The following is a 21093-nucleotide window of genomic DNA, read 5'->3' on the forward strand; positions in this document are numbered from 1 at the left end:
GAGAACCAGTCTGGGTTCTCCAGATGAAAAGCAACCTTGTTAAAGCTGGATCAATTCCCAATCCATCTCCTCACAGGGATGTAGAAACTCTTCTTCTAGCAGAAGAAAAGTGGTAGATATTAAAAGCTGCACGAGATGGCAGGATCTCTCTTTTGTGTTTTGCGAACAACCTTGGAGAAAACACATGTAGTACCTCTTTCAGCTGGAAAGGGTGGAGATAAAATTATCCCTCACAAAATGTAGAAAAGATTGGAAAGAAACTCCTGGGCAATCAAGAGTAGGCCCATGCTGTGGAAGGCACCATATTTAATGGTGTACAAACACAACAGCCGTATAATCGCCGCTGTTCACGGAGCTACACCCTTGGCTCCTGGCTGGTGGGGCTCCTCCACAACCTCCTTTTCTCCAGATCAGCACGCTGCCTTCCCTCCTCCAGCTGATATTTATTTGCAGCCTTCTTACACCCCTTTGTTCCCCAGCCAACGCCATCCATCAGTCGAACTAGTGGTTCCTCCTCCTTAGTGTTCACGGCCTTCTGGAGCACAGTGGCATCCCCTCAGCTCCCCTTGGGCCAGGACCCCCTACACCTGTACCTGCACCCGCACCCAACGCTTCCAGTGGAGAAGCCCATGTCTCGCCTTGACCCGCCTTCTGTGGGGAGGCGGGGGGTTAATTCCGGGGCAGTGCAGCCCCCAACCCCGCCCTGTGACCACGCAAGGCCCCCGGGGCCCGCAGCTCCCCCCGCACCGCCTCCACCTGGGGTCCCGCTGAGCCCTGCCCCCCTTCCTGCCTCGCACCGTCCGCGCACGCGCAGGGCCAGGCTGCGCGCCCCCTCCCCAGCTCCCGCCGACCCCCGCCGGCGGCGCATGCGCGCCACCTGCCTCCCTCCCCCCCGCCTGCTTCCACAACCCTGTCTCCACGGAAAGGGGCGCGAACCTGCGCGCGGGGGGGCGTGGTCTTGTGAGGGGCGTGTCCTACGGAGGCGTGTCCGGGGGGAGTGGCGCGGCTCGGCGCGCCCTGTCCATGGTGCGGGCGGCGGCGGGACCGGTGTCCCCGCGGCGGGAGGGCGGCGGCGCGGGGCTGCATGGACGTGATGTCCCCGCAACAGGAGCACCTCGGCCCGAGCCGCTCGTCCTCGGTGAGCGGCGAGAGCAGGGGCTTCGCCGCCGCCGACAGCAAGAAGGTGAGGCCGCCCCACGGGAGACCCCGCGGGAAAGCGCCCCATCGCCCCCGCCCCGGTGCCGCAGCACCCCCCGTGCGGTCAGCGCGTCCCCACCAGGCTCTCCACGGCCCCATCGCCCCGGGTCCCGCGCAGCCGTGACCGCGGGGGAGCCGTCGGGGGGAGCCGGGGCTGGGGCTGTCCGTGGGAATGGCTTGCGGCACGGGTGCCCTGGGGAAGCTGGGGGTGCGGCGGTGCCCGGTGGGGCTGGGGGGGCTCAGCCGGGTGGATAACCCCGAGGACCTACGGGGGAGTTCCTGCGTGGGTGTCCCGGGAGGCTGCAGCCTGGCTGAGGAGCGCGGCTGCAGAGCTGTCCCGGGGGGCTGGGGACGGTGGTGGTCGGTGGAGCCAGGGGGCTTTGCTGCGTGGATTTCCCGGTGAGCTGGGGCTGAGGGGGGCGTTGGTGCGTGGATGTGCTGGGGAGACCCAAGGGGAGGCTGTGCTAGATGGGTACCTGGAGGTTTTGTTGGGTGGGTGTCAGTGAGGGCTGGGGGGACGTTTGCAGGATGATTATCCAGGGGAGCTGAGGGGGATCCGCTGCTTGTGTGTTTTGGGGAGCGAGGGAGGGGTTTGCTAGAGCTGAGGGGGCTTTGCTGGCTGCTCTCTCACGTACTTTGTGCAAGAGAAATGTAAGAGCAGCTTCTCAAAGAAGCGCCTTGCGCTCCCTAAGTGTATCACAATTGATAGCAGAAGAGCGTCATCCCGTCTTCAAAACTGGTTGTAAAATCTGTTTGATGTCTCAAATTGCTTTTCAGCATCTGAGATGATCAAGTGCAAAATGCTCACTTCTGCGTACAGACGAGTACTCGTTTCTGCCTTTTCCTTTGCTGTAACGGGCAAGCTGTAATAACCACATTCTTCCCACTGTGTAAAACAGGATTTCTTTTTTTTTTTTTCTCCTTGATTTAGCAAGTGCTGTAGTGTTTTTCTACCCAAAGTAGAGCTGTTACCTTCCTGCCTTACCGATTTTGCCTCACAATGACATTTATACGTATGCACTGCCTCATCTTTAGAGGTGCACAATGCTACTGATTGCCAAACAGGCTGGCAGGATTAGAATGACTGGCTAGGTTACGGTGTCCTTTACTAAATCTGTCCACCTGGTGACATGAATTTAGGATGTGTGGTAGCAGAGGCTGAGCTTGTGTCCAGTCCTGCTGCTGAGTGGTGGCTGGGGCTTTGCTGGCCATGGCAGAGAGGTGCAGAGAGGCGTCCTGGTCCCTCTCCTCCTGCGGAAGCCTCTCTTCAGCTTGGGGAGCAATGCTTTTCATTTCCATGGGATACGTCCATGTGTGCTGTGTCCCACCAAGGCACGCAGCACTCCAGCCTGACTGCAGCCTTGGGGACCTCTTCTCATGGCAGCTGCCGCCAATGGTGAAATGGTTGCCTGGAGAGTGTTTGGCTAAGGTTTCTACCACACATTGCTGCAGTTAACACCTGATCGGTTTATGAACAGGGAAGTGCAATACACCTACACAAAGTGGTGGAGTACCTTCTGCTGCCTTGCTGGACAAAGTGATCTCCAAGTACTGCGATCTGATTTGACATGGCTAAATGTGCGGCTTTGATTTTTCTTCTATCATTTCTTTTATTTGTGCTGAAGACAGAGTACCCTGTACCTCCCAACCTGGCAGAGCCCTGATGCCAGGCACCTGTGTGAAATGAGAAGGGATGCTCCAGTACTGTGAAGATGAACATGTTTTTCTTACAAGTTCTGCTTCGTGATTCAGCATTCTGAGGACAAATATTAATGGCAGCACTTGTGTCTCCTGTTCCTCCTCCAAAGAGCCCACAGTCGAAGGAACGCAGACCTTGTTTTTGCCAGTGATGACAAGGGAGCAGGGATATTACTTTTTACGGATCTTGGCAGCCCTATTGGAATTCCTCAGCGTGGAGGCACATGCAATGGGGGTACAGATGGAAATGCTCATGTGGAGAAGCAGCTTGAGACCCTGGCTGGGCCGTGCAGCATATGGCAGCTTTGCGCACCATGCACAGCCAACACAGGCAGCCACCAACATCCAGCCAACCGCTCAGCTGCTCGTTCGTGGTCGCGGTGCTCCCTTGAGACGACTAGCACGCTATCTCTTTGTGTCTGTCTGGGGAAGAAGATTCCTACCTTTATGCTTGTGCAGCAGCGGGCTAGCCCTAATTTTGCCTGAAGCTGGATCTCAGTCACAGTATGAATATTCTTTTACTATTTGGGTCCTATGGACTCTATATCTAGCTCTGTTTTGTCTTCCACTCAGTGTCAAAGCATCATATTTTTTTACAATGCAGAAAGTCTTTCTTACTACTGGGGAGATTACACGGCTTGTATTGGTTACGTACAGTTAAATGGAAGAATGTGTTGGCAAGAAATCAATTTTGATGCTGGTGACACAGCATGTCAAGTTGAATATTTTTGTTGCAAATATGTATTTAACACTTACTATTTTACTTTCTGGCACAAATACCCCCGAATATGGGATGCTAAGTGACCACTGAACTTTTCTTCCTTTTTATTATTGTGACTATACCTTTTTCAAATTAAGTTTATGTAGCCAAGATTTGCTGCTTTGTTCTGTGTTTGTCTGAACTCCTACTTCATCTTCCACTTGGCTGAAGGATCACATGCTTGATTACATCATAGGACCAAGAGACAGAAATTGTCTAGGACTTGTATTGATGTATTTTGTGTGACCATTTAAACCATTTTCCTGGAAATATTTCCTTTCATTTTCTTGACATGCAAAGTGGTTTGAACTGCTCACCTACCTCACAGGCACTGAGAGGTTCTCTCTGTTAATGTTTACAAGGCGTTGAAGACACCCTGCTAAAAGGTGACATTGAAGTGTCGTGTTTTAGTTAATGCTTTGGGAAAATTCTGGACCAGATTCCCTCCTTTCCTGGACTTACCGGAGTCACTGGACTATGTGCGGTTGACCTACAGAGAAGTTTTGTACTGACTGTTTAGTTTAGTAACCAATACCAGTAAATTGATGCAACTCTGAAGTGGACTGAAGTAACATGAGTAAGAATGGTTATACTGATAGAGCTTATTTCTACAAATTTATCAAAACAAACTATGCAGCAGAGATGTCTTTTATGCCAGTGTAACTGTGTCAGCAGTAGCAGTCATTTAACTGTATTTATAAGTTCCTGGTGTTCCACTTCTCTCTTCTCAGGGAGGCTAGATTCCAACCAGCCCTGAATATTTCACACAAGACAATATTTGGTAACACAAGGAGTCACTCTTAGGATTTTTTTGCTGCCTCCTTGAAGATTTCAAGTAACCACTTACGATGTTTTGGAGGGTCAGCAATTTTTAATGTTTACTCATACAACATGTGCAAAAGTTAACTATTTTGCAGACTAAGCAAAATAGTATTTATGGTTTGAGAGTTGAAGTATGATATCCCATCACCAGAAAACTGTGTTTCTTTCTGATTCTCATCAGCAAAAGTTTACTGGTGGGGAAAGCAGAGTTATAGTGTTCCCCAACAGTGTACTAAATGGATAAAATTCAAGCAAATTAACAGCATTAGAAGAGTAAAGGTAGTCATACATAATGTCCATCCCTTTGCTTGTCTTATTCTGCAAAGATGAATCAAGTCTGTATTTGCCATTATATTCGATGATACCTTCATCTCATGCCCTCATATATATATATTATTTTTTTCTTCCTAGAAGTCTCTATCCTGTTTACTGTGATCCTGGCTGAGGATCTGTTGGGTTGCTTCCCAAATCACACCTGGTAGTGCTGGGTATCTTGTCTGTCCAGAAACACTTCTGGCACTGTTCAGTGAAGTGATGGACAATTCCTGTCATCTTGCAGACAATTTTATCTCTGATGAGGACTGAAAAAGCCCCTATTTTAATGAAATCATCCATATAGTTGGTCCTTAGGTTCAAATCACCTTGGTGGGCTGCTTTATGATAGCTTACTGCTGTGATGTGCCTCCTGATGCTGTTTAAATTACCAACTAGCATTAGCTGTCCTTCCTCTGTCCATGAGAGAACTGAAAATTATGCATGAAACAATGTGTTCTAGTTCTTGAGTTACCTGGTCTTGGGGATTTTTTGCTCCCTCATAGTGGCAGTAGAAAAGAGAAGCACTTGGCAGGTCGTGTGGGATCTAATACCCAAGAACTGCATATATCAAATTATTGCCTGTTTACTTAATGCTGCTTGAAGTATCCGTGTGGAGGCGGGTCGAGGGGGAATCTCCTCTCTCTGTAAACTGCTCCTGAGAAAGCCTTGCTGTACAGAAACCAGGGCAGACTTGTGTCCATGTGTTAACCTTCCTGCTTTGTGTCAGGCTTGAAAGGAAACTTTGGGTTTCAGCAAAACTGCCACAACGAGAGTAGCTGGTCTGAACACTGTGGCACAGCGCAGCTGACTGTGGGACCCATAGGCAGAATATTCGATGCTCCCCTCCTCCACAGTTGTAGTAATCTTCCACATTGCCGTCTTTCTATGTAGATGGGCAAGATCTTTTGGACATATCTATATCAGTGCTTCCAAAGATTTGTATCCTTTGGGACATAGTTGGTAGAACATTTTTTGCTCTTAGTTTCTTTCATCCATTTTTCCCTCTGATCTGAGATGGCCTTTAGTCTCCGTCTTTGCTATGCTCTCTAGCAGCTGCTGTTCCATGACGACGTGCTTTTTGCTTCCACTGTGTCGATAGCTCTTTTCTCTTGTGCCCCTACAATTGTTTTCTCCTCGCTTATCCATCCAAAAATGGCTTGCTTTTTAGGGAGGTCCTTGTAAGTAAAAGTATTCTGCCAGCATAAACAGAAGCACATAGTTTTGTCACCTGCTCTGCCTTTATGGTAAATGGGCTCTCCGTGGGACCTAGACATCTCTGCTGCCTGAGCCAGCAGTTCAAACGCAGTCACCTTCCCACCCTTTTTATAAGGGCTTGAGAATGTTATAGGTCAGTATGGGGCCATTTCTTGCTCTACCAAAGCATAAGAGATTCTTGTAACTTCTGCTATATTTAAACAACCCTACACTGTAAGTCTAACAAATACTGGATTATAGTATGTAGGAAAAAATTATTTAATGCCTCTCATAAGTGACCTGATGAAAGAGTGATGCCCAGTTGTCCTGGAAAATTAACTGCTAGGTGCTGAGCATTGTTTTGATTTTTTGATTGTTGGGCAGTTAGTTTAACTTTGCCTTACAGTTTCTGGTAAAGATTTGTGTTCTGTGTGTTGGTTCATGTCTAGCTAAGCCAGAAATGCGTGCCACAGATATGTTTTGTTGCTCAGACAACAAGAGCAGAGTTTGCATGGGTAAAATCCCTCATGGTTATTAACTTAGATACTTTTAAAGAGTAGGCTTTGTTAAAATCAGACTTCCTTTTATTAGAAAAACAAAGCAGTGAGAGGGAGAGCTTAGCCACTTGAGTGCAATCCTCAGCTCAAGTTATTGGCATATCTGAGGGTTGTCCCTGTCACCCAGTTAAATGACCCAGGCAGATGTCCCAGCCTTGACCCACTTCTGGAGCCAGCCTGTAAATCAGGAGCCTGAAATCCTTTCATGTCTGGAGAGGCTTTCACAAGGGTGTCTGAACATTGCTGAGGGGGCATTTCTGCTGCCTTCACCTGTCAGTCAGGAACTGAGTACATTTTTCAACTATTTTGTGTATGAATCTCTTAAATAGACATCAGGTAATATCATTTTCTCATCCTTAGCTCAGACTATAGGTTACTGAGCTCACGAATTTGTCTGTTCCCTGTCCTTCGCTCAGATAGCAAGAAGAGGATTGAGCTGATTAACTTAATTTTCTTATTCACCTTAGTTTTCCTTTCCAGTGGAGGAAAACAGCACTTCTAGGAGAAGATGCACTGAGTGCTAAATGTGTCTTTTTCTCTCTGCTGACTATAAAAGGAGCACAAGGCAAACAGCTCAGGTGCGCGAGTCAGAGGCTTGGTGAGAGGAATCCTCCTGCACGTGTCTGAGCATCATTTGGGTCAGGCACCATAACCTGGCAGCATGGGCAGTGTGCTCCCAGGGATTCACAGCACATGGCCCCTGCCTTAGCCTGCCTGCTCCCACCTCCTACAGCTTTGCAGTAGCTGCAGCGGAGCGTCTGCATATTGAATAGATTTTCACTTCTCTAGATACTTGTGAAATATTATAAACACTGTATATATGCTACCTAAGTTATTTGTCATCACAAAATAAATAGTATCATTATTTTTTTCAAGCATTCTTTATTTAATTCATGCTTTGCCATTCTCTTTCTAAACTTGATGTAATTAAGTGATATACACAAAGTACAAGAAAGCGCTTTATCTTCAGTTCCAATTTTTTTGAGGGCGTCACGCAGATGCCGCTGTATGGTACCTTTTCCACAGAATGGGAAATAATATCCTAACTCGGCAATATCAATTTACATAAATTTCATGTAATACCATTACCCGCTTCAACTGTGAGGCAAAATTAATTGAATACTGGCAGTCAGGAATAGATTTTTCCTCCAGCTGATGACTTGTGAGATACTTGTGAAAGTTTTCCTGTAATCCTGTAATCTTGTAGGGGTTTTGATTCCTGAGGAGAGAGAGCACATTTTCAGCAATGGTTTGCAAGGTTACTGTCCTCAGCATGGCGGGCAGATCTGCTCGTAAACCACCTACGATCATAATTTACAAAACAGTGTTTCAGAGTGTAGGTCTGATCATTATCTGGGGTAAATTCATTCTTTTGAAATCTATAGTCCTATATCTGCTTATACCAGATGAGAAACTGGCCAAATACTACCACCAGTCCAACAACTGAAAAAGCAAAACTTTTTGTTTCTGTTAAAAAAGCGGTCAAGACAACCGCCACCAGAAATGCAGAAAGTATGAAGTTAAACCTGAATTGGAGGGGAGGGGGGCAGGAACCCAAGCTTTTTAATTGTGAGGAAGGCAAAAATAGCTCTGACTGATACAAGATTATCATCTTTGCATCTGGAACACTGTAAACATTCATTATGGATACTGATTTTATGATACATTTCACATGGGTGTGACTCAGCCAGCAAGTATGAGGATTTCTGTCTTTGTTGACCTTTCTAATATTTACATGAAAAAAATTGGGAGGTTATGATGTGGGATACATGTTGAGAAATGCTTCTCTGTGTCCCACGCTTAGATAATTGGTCATTGCATCTCCTTTTGCTCCCAAACATCTGCTCTCACTACAGCTGTCCAGGATCTATCTCCTCTTCTCCACATCGTCAGGGTGACATCCCTGTGCATGTAAATGCAGTGAAACTGAGGAGAGCAAGCATCTGGGTCCAGCTTAGCCAACGATGAATTTATCCCCTTCCTCCTCAAAGTAAATCAATTCAAGTTGTCATGATGGTCACTTATTTTCTCTTCCGAAACTCTATAAGCAGCAAAATAAAAACAAACCCCCTTTCTGTTTGTAGTCAATGTCTCTGTGTAATGTTTTTATTTGCATACAGCTGAGCTGACTCCCTTCACTTTTGCTGTGAAAATTTTCCTTTTCCAAATCTCTATCAGTGATCTTTTTATGTTTTAAGGGTGGGGTTTTTTTTTGTTAAGCTTTGCTGTGTTAAGAGGTTACCTGGAGAGGCTGTGGAATCTCATCCTTGGAGATAACGCAGACCTGGACCAGAGGTGGCCTGGAGCGGCCTGCTCGAGTGGGCCCTGCTCTCTGCAGGTCCAGAGAAGCTGGACCACAGCCCGCCTGGGATCCCCTCCAACCTGAAATACTCTGTGACTCTCTGCCAGTCATTTGAGCTCTCATTAAACTTGCTGTAGTCCTAACCTTTACCTTGGTCCTCAGATATTTAAGTCAAGACTAGAATCTCATTGCCACAGGCACTATGCAAGCACTGCTAACCCAAGCATGAAAAAAAAATTGCCATAATTGACAGACATTTTGAAATGCTGCATTTTTTTTCCAGTGGCTTCCTTTTCAGACCTGAGAAGTGAAAGGAATTAAGATCTCTTTGAAAACATAACCAAACCTCCACTGCACTTACAGGAGCTGAGATGCTCTAGTTTTAACCACCCCCTGAAAGCCACCTGCCCAAAAATCCAACTTGCAGTAAATTTCCAATTGGGAGTAGTTGCTTTATATAAATGCCTAAAATGTGCTGGTTGTGTGAAATCTGTGGCTTGTCTTCCGTAAGATGTTATCCTACATTGTTACCCAGGTCTCTTTTTGTCTTCGTACTTGTAGATACGCTACTTTTTAAACTGCTAACAGCTTTTTGGATTTGCTAGCAGTAAGACAAGCTGATTTTATTCACTAGAAGCAAAGTATTTATTTTTCTTCTCAAAACTAGCAAAAATGGTCATCTATTTTGTTAGCAATCTATTAAGTTATTATCCAGTTATAGCCCAATCGAAGACAGCTAAATGTTCCCAGGCTTAATGTATTGATCTTGAGAAGATTATTTTTTGATAAAAGAAAGAGGGAAAAGGGGACAATTTTTAAAGGTGAATGAAAATTACACAGTTGAATTTGTAACAATTGCCACACAGTAGCTGTAACTGATTATCTGACAAAACAAACAAGTGTGCTCTACATGAATAAAAGGAGGACCAAAAAGATAACACAATAACAAATGCACTGCAGTGAGTAAAAGAAATGCACTTGTCAAAAGCCAGCAAACCAGGTAGTACTGTAGCGTTTCGTTTCTCCAAGGGGAGCATGCTGTGCACCTGCCCAAACAAAATGTGTGCCACATCCAGCACATACATTGGCAGAAGAATCAGTTGTTCCCTAACGTATTTGTTCCTGGTAGTCAGTGGTTATTTTTGTTAAGAAGGAAGAAAGTCAAGCTTTGCAATGAGCTGGGAACAGAGATTTCATGGCTGTCAGGTTCACCTGCTTGTGGGCTCACGGCCGTTACCAGGCTGGTGTAAGGGACCGCTCCAGCACTGGATGCTTTCCTGTCAGGGTCTCAAGGAAGAGTTCATCCACAGTCCTTTGGTTCACCAGTTTATTCTGAAAAAATATTTGAGCTAAATGAGGTAACAACCGCCCTTCTGGCGCAGGGTCAGTGAGAAGAGAGGTCGTGCACCTCGGCAGCAGGCTGTGCAACCAGTTCAAGGGAGCAGCTCCCAAGGACTTAATACTAGAGCAGCTCCCGAGCAGCCAGGACTCCGTAGTCCTGCTGCTGGCTGCAGGAGGGAGAGGATACAGTGGGGAATACAATTGTGCACAGGGAAATCTGTATTTTTTCTCCTGTGGGTGCTTTTGGAAATTTCTACCTCTGGAGAAAACAGTGTTGTTTATTTGCTCAGTGTTTTTATTGTACTATTCAACTTCACTCAATGGGAATTCCTGTTCCCTTGATAGCTAATGACATTTTTATCTCTTCCTATGCTTTGCCTTTTTTTTTCTGCTGCATTCTCTGTCTTTGAGTGTCTCCTTTTTCCTCTTCCCTTCCTAGTTCTGTGCTAAGAACTGCCCTGCCCCTCACTGTCCTATTTTGTCCCATGCATAATCAAGAATGAAAAAAAATGTCATTATTGACTGCTGAGAGACAAAGCATAATGCTCCAGCTAGATTAGTGGGGAAGGAAAATGCCCTCATTTCTAAAGATTTGGGAAAAAGAAAGGTAGCCCAGTGTAGCACGTAAAGTTAGGTGGGTAGAATCCAAACCTTAATTTATGGTAAATGTCAGACCTGACACAGAAATGTATCAAGCATTTGAAATTTGAACCACCATCTGTTATTTGATAAATTTCAAGGACAATAGATCGTTAAGGGACAAAAAGTGGTTGAGCTCTAGGTGTTTACTTCATGTGTGCAGTGCACCTCAGGTATCTGTGTATAGGCAGTAATTATCAGCTTTTCTTTATCACTGGCTTTCTGGTCATGCTCCTGTTTTTCTCAGTATGTGATGTTTTACAACCATTTCCCCCTCTCCAGGGTTGCTGATGGCAGTAACTCAGCCCATTTTCCATGGCCTGAAACTGGAGTCTGGCTGTGACAGCTCTGTATACATGCAGTTATTGTTCCAAATCTCACCTATGATTTAATTTTGTTTCTCTTTCCAATCAGAAAATGAAGAGTTTGGCTCAAAGACGCCAGTCTGCACCATCTTTGATCTTTGTCAAAGCACTTAACAGATCTCGATCGGTCTCAAGGTGAGTCAATGGGTTTTGCTGGCTGTACTGTTTTGCAGTTTCTCAGCCCAAAACTTCAAATGTTTTTTAGCTATTGTCCACACCAGCTGGTCAGCCACAGTCCAGCTGCTCAGTAGCTGCACAACTATAAAGCCTGCTGAAAGATGCGATCGACCCAGCTCGGACGCCGGCTGATCTCCTAGAGGAGGTTTCCCCAGTGAAGCCACACTAAGCTGTTTATAGCCAGTTGGGCAAGCAGAGCTGCTCCCCAGTTTGCAACTGGGCATGCAACACTTGGGCTGCTCAGTTCTAATTAATTTGTAGCTGGCTGTGATTGACGGCTGGGGAGATGGCGTGGGCAGAAGAAGATGAATATTTCCTACTTTCTACCGTGTACACTTAGGCAGTGCCAGGTGTAACTCAGAAGTGGTTGTTGTGGGATTGTACAGTTTAACTTGAGCTAACTTTCTGTCATGGACTGGTGCATGGTACAGGCTCTCTGAGGCTCTAGAAGTGCCTACTGGTTTAGGACAATGCTGTGTGACAGGATCTGATGGTGACAGCCTTCTCCTGTCCAGCATTAGCAGCTTGTGGGGCTGTGTATGTGGGTGTGCGTGGCTGTGAAGCATTCAGCATTTTTTTGTCTTCTTCTTCTGCCAGAATCAGCCATTCCTCCTTCCTCCCTACCCCAACGTAAAGCTACCATAGAAATGGGGATTTCTATGAAGCTAGTCCACTGTCCAGCCCCAGCCCTGACCTGCTGTTTGAACCACGCTGCATAGATAACTTTTGTCTTCCTGCACTACAGTTCATTAGACTTTAAGCTTACAAAACATAAGTGTTTATTGAGAAGCAAGCCATCTGGTAGGCTGTTAATGCTTCCAGCTGCGTAGAGCTCTTTACGAAGAAACATTATTGAGGGAAATTAAAGTATGTCTTTGTAAGGAATATTTTTTCCTTCTCTGTGGTGTGTTAAGTAATCAGTATGTGAGCTTTGGAAAGCTTTTTGTGTTTGATCTAACTAATACCTGGTTTCATATTTGTCATCATGGAGAATTCCACAGTATTTCAGAAACCCGTGAAAGTATCCTGTGAAAACATCAGAGTTGCAAAATAGGAAAGGAAAATGAGTTGAAACTACTTTCAGGTCTTTTTGCTGGCTGTGACATGAAAGAGGGAAGTTAGAAATGAATTCCTAAAGGCGTTTGCACCTTTTTGTGTAGTCTAGGGGCCTAAGCCTGGAACTGAGAGCCAGCAACATGTGTTCTGGTTCTGTCTATAAAATTTCTTCTGTGGCCTCTCTCTGAATTTGTTTCCAGGTCTTTAAAATAAGATGAATAGGTATTTTATAAACCCTTCACGAGAATACTGAAATTGTTTAGATTGTCTGTACTACCATATTTATTCTTCATTTATTATTATTTCTTCGTTGTGTTTGTAGCTATTTTCAAAATTTTGATGCCACCTTTTGGGCATAGATGACACGTTCGTAACTGAGGTTGTGAAACTAGAGACAGACTTACTGTGGGGAGCAGCAATAACTGGAGAGTGCAGGGGACAAGAGGTGGGATCTCTCAGCCCTTAGACTTAAGGGTTTCCTGCAGTTTATACATTTACGTCTCCGTAACGTCTTCCCTTCAAGCTGCCTTAAGACTTGCTCCTTGATACTAAGAGAATGAACTATATTCAATGCTTATATTTCAGTCTTCTGTCAACTGCCTGATGGAGTTCAGACATTAACATTTTTCTTCGATTCCACTTTTGTTTCTTTGTTTGTTTATTTTGTTGTCTGCTCCATAAGTATCAGAAATTGGACATAGATGGAGAGACACTGAGTGGGATAATACTTAGCATGTACATTTTCACCTAAGAATTTTACGCTTTCTTAAGTGTAAATATGTCTTGCTTGTATAGCGCGGATTGGAATTATTTCCAGATTTAATGTTTGGAAGAATTTTTTGGTAAGGTGCGTTGGCAGAAATTTTGTGCTGGAGAGGACTAAAGAGGGGAAAGTGTTGCCCAGTTCGGCAGTAACGGCAATGCTTTGCCTACCCGACGGACCCTACTGCTTTCACCACTGATGAATCCGGCCTCAGTCATGTCTGTCCTCTGCCTGTGGCAGGCAACAATTTAGTGACCTCACTGAAGTCTGTGGCTGTAGTGAGAGGTTTTGGATGAAGTCTGAGGACCCTGGAGACAGAGCAGGTGATTTTGTAGCTTCACAGTCTATCAGTTAGAGAGTAACACTTTGGATTGTGTTTATTATTGTTCATAGGAGCAGTAATTCTCACCTGTGCCTGACTTCCTTGTTTGGCTGTGCAAAACACATTCCTCTTCATCACCAAACTGATGGATGAGTTTTAACTTTCCACTCAGTTTGTTGTGTAAATGCTTAACTCTTGTGAAGTGTTTTCTCTTAAGGCGAGCTGAAGAGCAACAAAATGACTTCTCATGTTTTCTAATCTCCTCCAAATGTTTTATCTCAGACCTGTCTCAGCTCTTAGTTCCCCTTCTTGTAGACACAGCCAGCCTGCAAAATCCATTATTCTCCTCTGGCAGTAAACCTTAATACTAGAACTCCATAACACTTACTTGTTAATGGTTGATTAATGACTTGTAGATAATAAAGCTCCTCTCTGAAGTTAGAAAACATCTGTGAGGGATTTATATGAATACTCTCACCTCAGCAGCTGGCTCACCTCAGTATTTGTTGAAATTAATGAACAAGTGCAAAGTTTAAAAGGGCAGGAAATACTTAGAAGCACAAGTCAGTTCATATTTTTATACCACTTTATATGTCAGGTGCCCTTGATTTATATACAGGGCACTTTCATAAAATGTGGTGGCACTCACTTTGGGGCATTTTAAAGTTTGTTAATGTGACATCTGGAGATGGCTATTTAGCATTGTCGTGGTTTTGTTTAGTAGGGGGGGGCCTAAGGTGGTAGCTTCTGTAGGAAACTGCTAGAAGTCGCTCCCCTTTGTTCAGGGGACTTGGCCAGGCCTAGGGCGGACCCACTGCTGGCCAAGGCCGAGCCGATTGGTAGCAGAATGTCTCGTGATAACGCCTCTGCAATAACGTATTTAAGAATGGGAAAACAGAATTCAGATTATTAAGGTTTTCTAATAGTAGTGATGTTGTTGCTGTGATGGCCTGAGCATGTAACTGAAGTGAGATGATTTAGCTGGAAAAAGCAGACGCTTGTTTGTGCCATTGTCCTCTTCTTCTGTCCTGAAAAAGAAGCAGATCTGAAAGTTTTGTATGCTTAAAAGCTTGTCTTTTTTTTTTCTCTGGCTATATCATTTGGTTTAATGGAAGTTAAGCCTTTGTTACAAATCTTGCCTTGCCATGTCAGTCATATAAACAGAATTTCAGGATATTTGACCTACAGAAGAATTCTGGGATGGGTGTATGGCACGGTGGTGCACAGATGTGCAACCATGCTGTAATCCCTGCCTCACTCGACTGTAACTGCAGACAGTAGAGGAACATAGTAAACAGTACAGATACTGTGGTGGAATTTGGGCCCATACTTCCAAGAGATGAAATTATGCAGAGTATTCAATGCCTCCTGTTCTTACTTCTCTTCCTAGTGTCTGTACAGTTTCTCTTTCCTCACAGAATAGTGATGAACAGGCATGTAAGGACTCTTTCACATCATCAGATGTCCTCTTTGGAAGTACTTTGAGCAAAGTTATTCTAGAAATACATTGGAAAAATAAGCTTTTGATATTTTTCTTGGCTGATACTCAGATGGAGGAAAAATAAGTTCAGTTGTTAACTCCATTAATGTGTATGAAATCAGAAAAGGATTCAGGTTAGTTATATTTGGGCCTGGACCTGTTCTGCACTTGTAATTCTCCTCTTACTTTTTCTTGATGTCCTGAAAACTGTACAACTTACTTAATGATATAGTTCAGTGCAACATGAATTATGGGTTTGAAACAGAAATGTCTGGGGCCTGTGTTTAAGCATGAAGTCCTGTCATCTCAAAATAATTCATATAGAATAATAAAACTTGTTTCAAGCCGAATTGAATTGTGATTCATGGTCGACATGCTGGAGGGAAGGGGTGTCATCCAGAGGAACCTTGACAGGCTGGAGAAGTGAGCCCATGCAAACCTCATCAAGTTCAACCAGGTCAAGTGCAAGGTCCTGCACGTGGGCCAGGGCAATCCCAAGCACAAAATCAGGCTGGGTGGAGAATGGATTGAGAGCAGCCCTGAGGAGAAGGACTTGGGAGTGCTGGTCTATGAGAAACTCAACATGAGCCAGCAATGTGCGCTTGCAGCCCAGAAGGCCAACCGCATCCTGGGCTGCATTAAAAGAAATATCAGGTCAAAGGAGGTGATTTTGCCCCTCTACTCTGTTCTGGTGAGACCCCACCTGCAGTACTGCATCCAGCTCTGGAGCCCCCAACGTAAGAATGGCATGGGCCTGTTGGAGCGAGTCCGGAGGAGATCATCCACAAAGATGATCAGCGGGCTGGAGCACCTCTCCTATGAGGACAGGCTGAGAGAGTTGGGGCTGTTCAGCCTGGAGGAGGCTCCCGGGAGATCTTATAGTGGCCTTCCAATGCCTAAAGGGGGCCTACAGGGAGGCTGGAGAGGGACTTTCGATGAGGGCCTGATAGGACAAGGGGACATCATTGTGATAGGACAAGGGGTAATGGCTTTAAACTGGAAGAGGATAGGTTTAGATTAGACATAAGTAAGAAACTCTTTACTGTGAGGGTGGTGAGGCACTGGAACAGGTTGCCCAGAGAAGTGGTGGATGCCACATCCCTGAAAGTGCGGAAGGCCAGGTTGGATGGGGCTTTGAGCAACCTCATGTAGTGGAAGGTGTCCCTACCCATGGCAGGAGGGTTGGAACTAGATGATCTTTAAGGTCCTTTCCAACCCAAACCATTCTATGATTCTATGAAATTTTCAGCCTTTGTTCTGCTGTCTCTCAAAACAATTTTCACCTGTAACAAAGCCCAAGTTACCAAGTTTCTGCTCTGCATTGGCACACTTCTGCTCACATCTTGTATGCTTCACAAGGACAGCCAGATTCTGTGCTACAGTCTCTGGCAGCTTCCCTTTTCCTAATGCATGCCTCACCAGATCTTTGAAAGGGATATTTTTGCATGGTGAAACTTATTAATATAATTTCAGAATTTCTGAGTCTGCATGACTATTTAGAGATATGTATCTCTACACACTAAAGGTGTTAAAATATTGGTAATTAAACTACTCTTTATTACAGTGTGAAGTGTGTTTATGATGTTATTTTGGTGTAAGCTAGAGGCAGAAGCTGTTTTTAAAAAATTAAGTGTAATTTTTAAAAGGTTTTATGAACAAATCTTTAAAGAAGCTGAAAAGGAAGTACTAAACAGCCACCCCCACGCAATTTTATTATTTGGCTTTTAAGATTGAAGAAATTAAAGGTAAAAACTGAGGATTTCACAAGTTTCCAAGGCGTTTTTTCACCTTCTGTATGTGGAAGCAGTGTTGTGCCATTCACGGAGAGGCTGCTCTTCCTTCTCCCAATGCACAGTAAGTGATTCTGGCATGTTATCTTCCAGGGCTCCTGTGCCAAATGCTAAATATCCCAGATAACGAAGATCATATGTGTAATCTAGTAATACATTCCACTTGGCGCTAGTCAAATACAGAGTGTTCCCAAAGTCTTGGACATTGTGTTTTCAGGGTTTTAGTCAGAAGATATGTGGATGATCCAAGCTATGTGACTAGATGAAGACAAAAATAGAGACTTTTAATAAATGTAAATTGCCAGAAGGCCTTAACTGTCTCTTTTTCACAGGGAAGATGAGTATTTGGTGTTTCAGGCAAATCCAGTTGCGGGGAGGAAGGGAATAAAAGTTCATTGCAAGTAACTAACTTGCTAAGTAGGCATTTCGATTGTAATAATTTTGCTCATTCTTCACTGGTTTCCATGGTAGCAAATAATTTCGCCTAGCAAAATAATCTCCACAAGGCGCATTTGGGTAGTGAGGCTCAGCACCTCGGTACAGTACAGGGGCATCGAGCAGGAGCGCCTGCCACCCTGTCGTGCTCCACAGCCATTTTATTTACTGGCTGTTGCAGGAGGAGACCTTTATGGGCACAGATGCCGCAGGCTGTCCCCTTGGCTGTCATGGTGTAGGTGGGTGTTGCTCTCATGCAGCCCCCAGGGGACCATAACAGCTTTTCTTGGTTTGCAGGGCAGGAACAGCACCCACTTGGCTGAGGCCACCCTGCTGCCAGGGTGTCTGTCCCTATCAGTCACCACAGCAAAACCTGTCATGCAGAGGAGTGGGACCCTTGGCCAGGGTCACCACAGCCTGGCTGATTGATGGTGCCATTGCTGGTGGCACATGGGGCATGGCCCAGGGCCACTCTGCCAAAGGGCACGGCCCTGGGATGGTGTGAGACCGATGATGCCTTGTGGCTGAACCTGAGGGGCTTTGAGAGACAAAGACTGCCATGTTGTGTGTGTGCCCATTTATCTGTGTGCCCATTTCTGTGTGTGCCTTACATGAGCGATCAGTGGGGGGTTTTGCCTCCGAAGCAGTTACACACTACCAGCAGTGGTGGCACTGGGGACGGGAGGTAGCATGGCCAGATACTGTCCCAGCCTCCTTCCATTTCACATGTGAGTGTCGCAGTTTGAGTGGGAGGGGGTTTCCTTGAAGGCTGCAAAAGGGACATGAGGGGAGAGGATAATGGGGTAACAAATCACTCTGAAACTGGTGCCGCGGGCAGCAGGGGAAGATTTACAGTGTTCGAGGCAGAAGTGGCTGTCAGGCCAAGGCCCTCCCTGGGGGTTACTCCCTGGTGCAGCCCTGCCACCCCATGGCTCGTCAGAGGCCGACTCAGGTGGCGGGGGGCTGGGTGGCTAACACTGCGCATGCACACATACAACTGAAACAACATTTCTAAAGCCTCCTCCCCATGCCCTTGGCCACCCAAATGGTGTGGTCACAAGAGATGAGGGCTCTTAAACGCCTCTGTTCACCCTTAGGGAGAGGCATGCCATGGAAGGGAGCCCTTGCAAGGCAGTCTTTCTGAAGCCTCAGGGCTCGTGGTTTTTTTGGGAAGCACAAGGGCTGTCACTATTGTCAGACTGGTTCCCCCAGGTGCGAATCGAAGTGGCAGCAACCCAGGGGCTGCTCTGTGTCCTCTGCTCCTCATCTTACAGCCCTTTGTCTGAGAGACTCCGATATGCTCAAGAATACGGAAGAGCCATTTTATGAAAGAAAGGAAGAAAAAGGGCAAAATCCCACAAAGTAGTGTGTCGCATTGTGAGGGACTAAGTACAGGCACTGCTCATTTTATCTTAACTTGTGATATTTCATAGCTTTTTCCATAAAGCTCCAGCTCCAGGAGTCATGTGGTTATAAAAATCACAGTTTCATTAGAAATCAAGTTTCTAGTCATCAAGACGGAGGGAAAATCCTGTTCCTAAAGACTCAAACAACAAAGCAGATGAAAAGTTATTTGCTTCTGGGTTTAATTTTTAGTTTTAATTCAGCCTCAAAACTTCTGATTTTTCTGAGATTTTCCATTTTACGAAAAGTTATGATGTTTTAACATTTTATGGTTAATCTGAATGGGCAGAAATCTCTGTACGAGAACTTCCCCAGATTTCTCCCCTCAGTGTGTCATATTTCTCTGTGTATGGAAAGGACACATGAAAAATAGTGATTTTTTTAAAAAAAAAACCCACTATTTTGTATCAAATTGCTCTTCCTTTTTAATGCAATTGCATATAATTAGAATAACTTGATATTGTACAAGTTGTCATTTTTATAGTATTTCTAATTCATGCTTGATTTAAGCTAATTATGACACTGGAGTATTGTTCCCTTAAACCATGTACTTGAATGCAAAAGTTATTTTTACATAGTAATAGCTGGGGATAAAATTTTATTAACTGTTAACAAGGAACAAAGTGAACTTTCTGAGGCCTCAAATGGCCTTTTAACTCAGAGATTGGCATTCCTATCCCTCCCCCCGCTGTGTTTTTTCTGTTTTGTTTTGTATGTGAGCATGTGTGTGTATGTGTGCATATATTTGTTTTTGATAAAACCCATCAGTTCTTCATTTATGACATACAAACTGGCTTATAGTGATGTTTGTACATCTGGAGATCAAAATGAGCTGCGGCTTTTGGAGATGTGCTGCCTTTTTTATTAAAGAAAAAGAACTAGAGGTAAAAAGAAGGAAGGCTTGGAAGCAGGGTTTTGGAAGGATTGGAGTTTAAATGAGGGATTAATTTTACAATAAATGACTAATAGTTTAACACTAGTGCTTTAAGCTGATTCCCCTTTGGATATAGTTGTGACAGTTTTAAGACAAGACAGCGAGGGGCACCGGGATGAGCATAGGACTCTGCTTGTCCAGATGTCTCACTGTCCACATGTGCTTTTGGCCACGGCCCATTTTGGGGGCTTTTTGGATTAGGCCTTGAGGTCTGGCAAAATGCAGCTGTTGTCCAGCCATTGTATATCCCTGATTTTAGACAATAAAATCTCTGCCAAACGACAGTCTGGCCAAGCACTTTGGGCAGCAGCATACCTGAGGAAATCACAGATCGACTCACTCAGACTGCTTTGCGATCATTTATCTTGTGTAAACAAGCAGAAAACCTCTAACGATGTGCAGGGTGATGTGCAGCCTCTGGTGCTCTCACCTCTGACAAGGGCCAGCATTAAATATGCATTGAACTCTCCTCCTGGCTGATATAGCATCACGTCTCCTAGTCCAGTTTCTTCCTCGTGGTCACAAAACTGCTGGTGAGGAGTTTTTAATCACACCATGGGAGTAACAGTCTGTCTTTAGATTTCTTCTGTGTCTTAAGTGTTTGAGTACCAGGGGCTAGATCCAATAAAGGATAATAAGGCTCAAGGGCAAGACGTGGGAGTAATTTAGATACCTGAATCTAAAATCATGACTTTAAAAAAATATAATCTCAGTGATTACCTGATCTCCCAAACAACTGGAGTTGTGCTTTTGCACATCCCAGCATGGCATGACTGTTGGCAGCACTGGACATGTCTGTGTCAAAGAACTAAACACTGCTTTGTGAGAAGCTCTCTTGTCTACAGATCCTGTTTAATCTGTCCAGGCAAGAGCAAGGCCCTCACAAAAGCAGCTGGAAATGTTGCTGTCTTTTAAACCTCTGGCCTAGTCCACTTTTCTGGAGTGTTTTTTAATAATTGTTTAGGGCAATAGTTTACGAATATGCAGTATCAGGCTTGAAGTGGGCAGAAGTCTGGCTCATCAGGTATTCTGGCAGGGAGAGACCATGGTCTCTGTTGCAACCAAGGTTTGTGCCATCAAGCAAGCTTAGTGTAAGCTATGCTAGGCTTTTCTAGCCTGCTTCTTAGGCAGGTCCCCACAGACCTCCACTGCTCCTTGTGAAACTGCTGGCCTTCAAGTCACTGTGCTCTCAGTGGATCACCCAGGTTCAGCTCTCTGCCTCTTTAGGCAATTCATGTCCTTCCCAAAAGAGTGATGTAACTACTAAAGGAGTGGGTAGTGAGAGTGAGTGGAGACTTTTCTTCTCCATCCTGCAGTTGAAGGTGGGCCGCTATGCAGAAAGACATGTGATGTTCCTGGGACCAAAATTCTTGTGTTCTTAGGAGCAAGCCTGGCTCTGTAGATGAATGGTAAAAGCATTTACCTGGGAGGGGAAAAGGCCTATGTCTGTTCCCAGGATTATTTTTGCATATCACCCACTGACACATGCGTGTTAAGCCTGTCCTGTCCCCTATCTGAAAGTGGTAGTAAGTACTGAGATGA

The 21093-nt window shown here is 45.0% G+C and overlaps 1 protein-coding gene across 3 annotated transcripts in view; it reads left to right on the forward strand.

Annotated features, from left to right (window-relative positions):
* Positions 1–1020: 1020 nt before the first annotated feature.
* The window catches only part of ARHGAP20 (Rho GTPase activating protein 20), a 65223-nt gene continuing 45150 nt past the window's right edge, over positions 1021–21093 (forward strand). For 2 of the 3 annotated variants that reach the window (XM_086742403.1, XM_086742411.1), the window contains exons 1-2: positions 1021–1183; positions 11240–11325. In XM_086742403.1, the coding sequence (XP_086598529.1) occupies positions 1085–1183; positions 11240–11325 (185 nt within the window). In that variant the 5' untranslated portion in view covers positions 1021–1084. The remainder of the gene's footprint in view (positions 1184–11239; positions 11326–21093) is intronic. The other variant, XM_086742418.1, reaches the window with a different exon arrangement.

This window comes from Chlamydotis macqueenii, chromosome 1, assembly GCF_036417535.1.
Source record: "Chlamydotis macqueenii isolate bChlMac1 chromosome 1, bChlMac1.mat, whole genome shotgun sequence".
Taxonomy (NCBI): domain Eukaryota; kingdom Metazoa; phylum Chordata; class Aves; order Otidiformes; family Otididae; genus Chlamydotis; species Chlamydotis macqueenii.